Source organism: Gossypium raimondii, chromosome 7 (assembly GCF_025698545.1).
Source record: "Gossypium raimondii isolate GPD5lz chromosome 7, ASM2569854v1, whole genome shotgun sequence".
NCBI lineage: Eukaryota > Viridiplantae > Streptophyta > Magnoliopsida > Malvales > Malvaceae > Gossypium > Gossypium raimondii.
Genome location: NC_068571.1, coordinates 16,334,533 through 16,343,321, shown reverse-complemented (window position 1 = coordinate 16,343,321; position 8,789 = coordinate 16,334,533). Strand labels below are relative to the sequence as shown.

Here is an 8,789-nt window from a genome sequence, read left to right as displayed (position 1 = left end):
GAGGGGTTGTCCCATGATCCCACGACCAAAAATTTGATTGAGCTTGCCAAGGAGGGAAAAACAAGAAGATTTTAGCTTGATGGGGACCTGTTATACACTCATGGACACCGCCTCTATGTGCCCCATTATGGGAAACTCCGTAAGGAAGTCATGAAGGAGTGTCATGACTCGAAATGGGCAGGCCACCTAGGGATGTATCGCACTTTGGCCCTTTTGGAGGAACGTTATTACTGGCCTAACATGGGTGCTAATGTGGAAACCTATCTGAAAACTTGTCTAGTATGCCAAATAGACAAGGTTGAGTTAAAGACTCCAGCCAGTTTGCTTCAACCTTTGCCAGTTCCGGAAAGGCCATGAGAGTGTTTATCCATGGATTTTATTATTGGTTTGCCTAAGTCTAACGGGTTTGGGAGTATTCTTGTTGTGGTGGACAGGTTTTCAAAGTATGCGACATTTATTCCGGTGACCAAGGAGTGCCCTGCTGAGGAAGCAGCTCGGTTGTTTCTTAGACATGTGGTGAAATATTGGGGAGTGCCACTATCTATTATCAGTTATCGAGATGGGTGATTTACGGGCCGGTTCTGGACGGAGTTGTTCAAGTCAATGGGCTCAGATTTAAACTTCTCCACGAGTATGCATCCACAAACCGATGGGCAAACTGAACGAGTGAATGCATTGTTGGAGACATATCTTCGACACTACGTAAGTGCCACACAAAGGGATTGGCCAAAATTGTTGGATGTGGCCCAATTCTCATACAACTTGCAGCGAAGTGGAGCCACGAATCAAAGTCCATTTGAAATAGTGACGGGTTAACAACCACTCACACCCAACACTGTTGTGACCCATTATACAGTACCAAATTCGGCAGCCTATCGATTCGCAAAAGATTGGCAAGAGAAGAACGACTTGGCTAGAGCTTGTTTACACAAGGCAAGTAAGCGTAGCAAGAATTGGGCTGATCAAAAACGAAGGGGTGTGCAATTTCAAGTGGGTGACTCAGTCCTCGCTAAACTACACTTGATTTTGCGATATTCTGGCTTGCACAAAGGTCTTGTGCGAATGTATGAGGGGCCGTTCAAAGTTGTGAAGAGAGTAGGCAATGTGGCCGACAAGCTTGAGCTGCCAGCAAAACTTAAAGTCCACCTAGTCTTCCATGTAAGCATGCTTAAGCCCTTTCATGGGGATCAAGGGGATCCAAATCGAGGTAAGTCCGAACGAGCACCGATGGGGGTAAAGGTGTCGTACGATCGTGAAGTCGAAAACATTGAGGCAAATCGGGTAGTTAGATGAAAGTACCACCGACCACGGCATAAGTACTTAGTACGATGGAAGGGACTTCCTGATAGTGAGCAAGTTGGGAACCTGCCGAGGCATTGTGGCAGTTCCAAAGGAAGATTGACCAGTTCCATAAGGAAGATGCGACGAGGGCGTCACTAGAACAAGTGGGGGAGAATGTCATGGGTTGCGCATGGGAGCACGCAACCATGACAAACTTGTGCGATCCACTGTATTTGAAGGAGGTCATTTGGCCCAACCAAACTGGCCCGTTGCCTGGAGAGATTAAAAGCCCATCCCAAAAGCCTGGTAAATATGAGAAGTGATCCAAGAAGATATGATTATGTAATATTAGAGTTCTAATTGTATACAGCTTCTAATTGTGTCTAAGAGTATACAACTTTTAATTGTAGCCTTTGATGTACTTTGAGGCTCAACTATAAATAGAGACCTCTTTGCTCATTGTAATTCATTAAGTTATCAATAAGAATTTTGAGAGTATTCACTCAAACTTTTCTCTCAAGTGTTCTTGCTTTTCTGTGGCTTTCGTTCATCTTTCAACGTTTGTTCTTACTTCGTTCTTCTGCTGTTCTTCGCGGGTGCCTTGAGGGAATTCTGTTGAATCCTTTATCATTGCAAGTTAGGCCGACTTAGGCATTTTTGCTGTTGAATCCTTTTCATTGCGAGTTAGGATAACTTAGGCGTTTTTAAGGAAAGAAACTGCCTAAGGCCGCACGGATCGCGTGGGAAAACTCTAAGTCCGTGACACTAGTAACATAGTTAAAAACATAATACATATGCAGTTGTAGAAACTCTATGTTGTATGCATGATACATCTTCACCTGATAAAATAAAATAAAATAGATTAAAATTTTTATTCCATGTGTACGTGGAAATCACATATTTAAAATGTAGATGCTCGTTTAAAAATAACATATAATAAATAATGAAACTTAATGTTAAATTAATAATAATTTAATGAAATAGGTACGAAATTAAAATAAAAAAATTAGTTTAAATTGTGAGTAAAAGAAAATTTAAATATATTAAGAATATTAAAATGCAGTCTAATTGTATATCATGTTATTGCCATTTTTCTTGGGTCAGTATCAAGTTGACTTGTGACGCCAACTTAATCAATAACATTATCAATATATGCAAACAATATGGGTGGAACAGTTTGTATAATAACATCGAAATGTATAGAAGTATCAAAATAAAGCTTTGGTTGGAGTGGTAAAGAAATGAATTAATAAATGTAGGTGGTGTGGGCAATATTTTTTAAACCAAAAAGGTGGTCAAATCGGTCAAGCCTAATTTGTCGGTCTGGGCTAGTCCAATCTAGTTCAAACAACATTAGGTATGGATTTAAATCTCAACATAAGCATATTTTTTATACCGGCTTTATTAAAAATGTAAAAGGAAAAAAGAATTTAACTTACTTCAAACATGTAAAGATAACTTAGTAATTTTCTAACCAAATTTATATCCCATTGACTTATGACACCAATTTAGAGGTTTTAAATAATATTATAGATATAGAAATTAAAAAAATAATACACTTTTTTTATCCAATTCAACATAGATTAGCATAAATCAAACATGGGATAAATATCAAAACTATGCATGAACTTTGATCAAATGTGCAAAGTCATACATGAGCTTTGATTTTGTGGGGTTTTATACATGAAATTTTAGTTTGATTCATTTTTCACAAATCACTAATAACATTATCGAATTAGCACAATTTTATGTTGATATATTGTATACACAAATAATTAAATTAATTTGATATAAAAATAAATGTATGTATTCAATTATTTAAATGTGCTTGATTGAATCAAAATCAAAGTTTCATATATATGTAAGAATCACAATTCAAATTTTATGTGTATAATTGCACTAAACCAAAATTCGTGTATCAAATTAGACCAAAACTCATGCGTGGACCAGTGGCATCAACCAACAAAATAGCAGCCATATCAGCAGGTGGTTTAGTATAAATACATGAAGAGTTTTAGCAACACTGAAATTGAAAATCGCTTCCTTTTGGCGCCAAAGCGTCAGCTTCATGATCCATTGTTGGAAATGGAGTAGGAGGATGGTCTAAGTTAGAAAGATGTTGTATCAACTTCTATTTCAATGCAAGATTGAGACCAAAGTTGTGCCTCAACACTTGAAGCTCTCCCAAAGGTGGTCTCCTATAGTAGAGCACCAACTCTTGCTTGGACGACCCATTAACTGTTCCAAGGCTAATTTCATAGCCTTTTCAATAATCGTATCAAGTATGCTGTGAGGTGTTTAAACATCGTTGCGTTTCTCTTTAACCAAATCTCCCATAGCGTGACTACAAAAATTAGGAACCAAGGGTTTTTTAGACCATCATCTTGCTATGGACCACAAGTCGTTGATCTCTATAAATTGGGCATCAATCATACATTGAACTCCAAAACCTGGGAGCTCTTTCGTGGGAAGCTTCTCCTAATGCATTTCTAGATAAATATTTTCACTTCCAGTCCACATCCTTTAGCTCCCGAAGAGAAGATCGTGAAGAATAAATGGAATGAGATGAAATTTAAAATTATTCAGGTTTAAATATTTATTTTTAATCTTATTTTGAATATTTTATATTTTAATTTCATTATATATATTTAACAGTTTTTTGATTGCATGTCTCAATTTGATTGATTTAGAGTCAAAATTTTATTTAAGCCATTTCGGTATTATTTGACGGGCAATTTACCAAAAAAGTCATTTTTTTTCAAAATTTACCTAAATGGGCCGATTTTTTGATTATTTACCAGAATGGTCCATTTTCTGGGAAATCGCGTCCACGTTAGCGCGATGTCAAGGTACGTGTCAGGACATCGTGTCCACGTCAGCGCGACCTGCTGACGTGGAAGGAAATCACGCCACGTCAGCAGGTCGCGCTGACATGGACGCGATATCCTGACACGTAGCGCGTTCCGGGAGATGCGATTTTGACGTTTTTCCACGTTTGGTTTTTTTGGCTTTTGAGATTTAGGGTTCAAGCTTTTTAGGGTTTTTAGGTCTCGGAATAAATTATTTAGAGTTGACGTTTCTGAGCAAATAGTATAAAATCGCTTATACCAGGATGCTATTTGAGAAGAAATTGTGAAATCGCGCCCTCGTGGACGCGGTTTGGCTACAGTAGGTCATGTAAGAAATAATCTTTTTGACGTTTCTGAGTAAATAGTATAAAATCGCTTCTACCAGGATGCTATTTGAGAGAAATTGTGAAATTCTGTCCTCGTGGACGCGATTTTGCTACAGTTGGTCATGTAAGAAATAATTTTTTTGAAGTTTCTGAGCAAATAGTATAAAATCGCTTCTCCCAGGATGCTATTTGAAAAGAAATTGTGAAATCGCACCCTTGTGGACGCGGTTTTGCTGCAGTAGCAAGTTTGGGCTGAGGCTATAAATTAGGCAGAAAATGTTCTTAGAATGCATAAGTCATAATAGAAACAATTTAGAGAGGCTAAGAAAGTTAGAGTTTCAAAATGAGTGAACGTATTAGTGCTGTTATTTACTACGATGGTGAGGTTTGCCACACCGAGAATGGTGTTTTTTTGTCGGATAATACGGTGCGACTGTCATTTAACCAGAACATAAATTTGACAGAACTTCGTAAAAGAATTAGGTGTAAAATCTTCGGAACGACGCCAATGAAAGTTCTGTCAATCACGTATCGATTTTGTTGTTGTGTTGATCCAGTGACATATGACTCGTTCGACAAAAAAGGTGCTCGTAGCTTGGAGGCAATGGTGCAGACTCATCTTGCTAGTGGAGCATCTTATATTGAGTTATATGTATAATTTACATCGCCAACTGATGTACTTCCGTCCGGTGTTCGAGATGTATACATGACCCCTGGCCGACACTCGGTTAGCGGGTTACAAAATACGGAACAGCCCATGTTCGGTACTGGTGTCGAATGCACATCCCCTGCAAGACACTCTGTCGGTGGATGGGACATGTATGTCAGTGGCTCGACGTTTGATGCTGGAAATACGTACTGGGGAACTGCATCAAGTTCTAGTAGATGGCAATCTACATCCAATTGGGGACGTTATCAAATGCCCAGAAAAAGGGATGACGTACTACCTACGACGTGAACCGGTGAGGGGACGTCATACGCTGCAGATGATTGTGGGTTAGAAGATGACTCCGATGTGGATCCACCTCGAGAGCCGGGCGGATGGTGCGAAGTGGGATTATTTTACAACCGAGCCTATTCCAACAGAAGGTGAAGGTGCTGAAAGAAGTTCAGATGATGAAGAAAATCCACGATTCAGAGCATACTTACCTCCAGCCCACATGCATAATGTCGATCTGTCAGCAGATAATGCGTTAGAGTTTCCAAATCTACCATACCGGTTGCGCGATCGTACAAGTTCGGGGGTAGATTTCGGTGAACTTGAAGTTGGTAACCAGTTTACCAACAATGATAGTTTTATTGGTGCTTTGAAACAGCATAGGATCAAAAATGGCGTTAATTACCACGTCGTTAAATCAAAATCTGATAAGTTTAAGGCGAAGTGTGCGGTGCAAGACGGCACATGTTCATGGAAAATCATCGCCTCGTTAAGGAAAAGGACAGGGTTGTGGGAGATAAAAAAGTACAAAGGTCCACATACATGTCTTTGCAGTCTGATGATTTAATGTATCTGAATAATAATTTTATTTTGTAATGTTGCATTATTTAATGTACTCCCTCTGTAGGTGTTTCACAAGATCATCCCAAAATGGATTCAGCTATGTTAGCTAGCTTGATACTGCCCACGATAAAAGCAGATCTTAGGACTTCAGTGCCATGATAATTGCCAATATTTGTAGGCTTGGATAGCTAAGCAAAAGGCGTTGGAGAAGTTGCATAGTGGGTGGGACGCCTCATATAATGAAATATGGCAGTGGTGTCAGGTGCTAGAGAGATACGTCCCAGGTGCCATCACAGACCTTGAAACGAAACATGCGTACTACAACGGCCGATTGCTACGTGGATGCCAAGTGTTCAAACGCCTATTTTGGACCTTTAAGCAATGCCGAGACATATTTCCATAGTGCAAGCTGTTGGTACAAATTGACGGTACCTTCATGTTCGGTAGGTATACTCATCGGCTATTGGTTGCATTGGCACAGGACGGCGGTGGGAGAATTCTTCCAATTGCATTTGCAATAACACCAGGGGAGTCGTCTGATGACTGGGATTTCTTTCTCTCTAGGTTAAGGAGGCATGTGTGCCCTCAACCTGATATCTGTGTTATTTCAGATCGGGGCGCCGGTATACTAGCTGCATTTGATCGATAGGGAAGCTTGTGGCAGCGCACACACCATAAATATTGCCTAAGACACATTGCTTCAAACTACTACAAGCAATATCTATCTAAGAGCGAACGACGACAAGTGACCATCGTGGGTATTTAGTCTATAACTGTATTATGGCGTTTGTCAATTTGAATTAGTTTTATTGGTAGAAGTGGTATAAAATATTCACTATGATCTTATATTGGCAGGGTATGAAATAAATAAAGATCGTTTTCACGAGATGTTGGCAATTTTACGATCCCAAAACGGAGAAGGGGCGGACTACCTTTGTAACATACGTTTCGAACAGTGGGCACAAGCATACGACGGAGGCCTACAATATGGCCATATGACGTCGAACCTGGCAGAATGCATAAATTCTGTTCTTAAAGGAACGTGTCATCTACCGCTAACATCGGTTGTGCGAGAGACATATTTTCGTTTGGCGGCGCTATTTCCAAAGCGAGCAGCAACTTATGCAGACCAGATGCAAGGTGGCCATATATGGTGCAGTAAGGTAGTTCAAGAAATTAACAAGGCGAAGGCGAGGGCAAACATCATCACACAGTGTGTCACGATCGAGACAATTTATGGTTTCGCGTGACGGAGTTTGACAGACCGCACCAAGGTGTTGTTGGCGGGCAATATCGTGTACACTTGCGAAACAGGACTTGTGACTGTGTGAAGTTTGATGCACTTCGTTATCCATGTGCTCATGTTATTGCAGCTTGTCAGAAACTCCGTCTGGATCCGATGAGTTATGTGGACGAAGTGTACAAATTAGAAAACATGTACAACGTATGGAGACACGTTTTCCCACCGGTCCCAGATGAACGTAAGTGGCCGTCCGTATCTCTTGCTCCTTTTAAGCTGTTACCGGATAGAGAATTGTGTCGCAAACTAAAGGGTCGACCTTGCTCCACTAGAATACGGAACAATATGGATATCCGAGAAGCAGCCAGTCAACAGAAGTTGTGCGGATGGTGTAGGAACCCAGGCCATACAAGCCAATCATGCCCTAATCGCAATAGTTGAATGTAATTTTAGAAAAAAATATATTTTATTCAATTATTAATTGATAATTGTATTAATTGTTAGTAAAATTATCAAATTAGTTTAATTTCTTAATTGTTAGTACCAGTCAAAACATTTTACCAAATCTAACATTATGTAAAATTATGTAAAATTATTAAGTCCAAAAATTGTGTTAATGGTTAGTAAAATTATCAACTTATGTAAAATTATTTAGTCTAAAAATTGTGTTAATGGTTAGTAAAATTATCAAATTATGTAAATTTATTAAGTCCAAAAATTGTGTTAATGGTTAGTAAAATTATCAAATTATGTAAAATTAGGTTAGGGTTAGGGTTTTAATTAAATTAGGTTGGGTTTAGGGTTTTAATTAAATTAGGTTAGTGTTAGGGTTTTTAATTAAATTAGGTTAGGGTTAGGGTTTTTAATTAAATTAGGTTAGGGTTAGGGTTTTTAATTAAATTAGGTTAGGGTTAGGGTTTTTAATTAAATTAGGTTAGGGTTAGGGTTTTTAATTAAATTAGGTTAGGGTTAGGGTTTTTAATTAATTAGGGTTTTTAATTAAATTAGGTTTTATTGCATCAAATAGAACTTCTATTTTATTATATCAAATAATATCAAAATAACTCGAAAAAATTTCTATGCCTATTATATCAAATAAACTTCTATTTTATTACATCAAATAATATCAAAATAACTCGAAAAAATTTCTATGCGTATTACATCAAATAAACTTCTATTTTATTACATCAAATAATAAATTTAAATACGGTAATCAATGTCTATGCCCGGGGGATTCGGTTCCACATGGCGGTCGTCGACGGTGACGCGCTGGATTCCTCCTTCCTCTAGCTTCCAGCGGCGATTGTTCTTCCTCCGGTGGTGAGTGTGGTTCTTCCGGTTCGGCATCTGGTTGTCAGACTTGGGACGATGATCCACCTTCAAAGAATAGTGTATGTGGAGGTGTTTGCATCATGAACATCGACGGTGTTTGAAAGCCATATGTTGGTGGCGATTGGTAAAAAGGAGAGCTCCCCGACGGCCCCCCTTGCGATCCCTCCTGCGCCGCTGGCCTAGATATCGGCGGTCCGCTCAGCATAACAGGAAATGGAGCTAAACCGGGTATTTGGCTCCAACCTGCCATAGGATTCGGA

At 39.1% G+C, this 8,789-nt stretch overlaps 1 protein-coding gene across 1 annotated transcript; it reads left to right on the top strand.

Moving 5' to 3' along the window:
• The first annotated feature begins 369 nt into the window (after positions 1-369).
• Positions 370-1,604, top strand: LOC105763601 (uncharacterized). Its single transcript, XM_012581869.1, has 3 exons — positions 370-550; positions 857-1,281; positions 1,386-1,604. The coding sequence occupies exons 1-3, from the start codon at positions 370-372 to the stop codon at positions 1,602-1,604; spliced, it is 825 nt and encodes a 274-aa protein (XP_012437323.1).
• Positions 1,605-8,789: the final 7,185 nt, after the last annotated feature.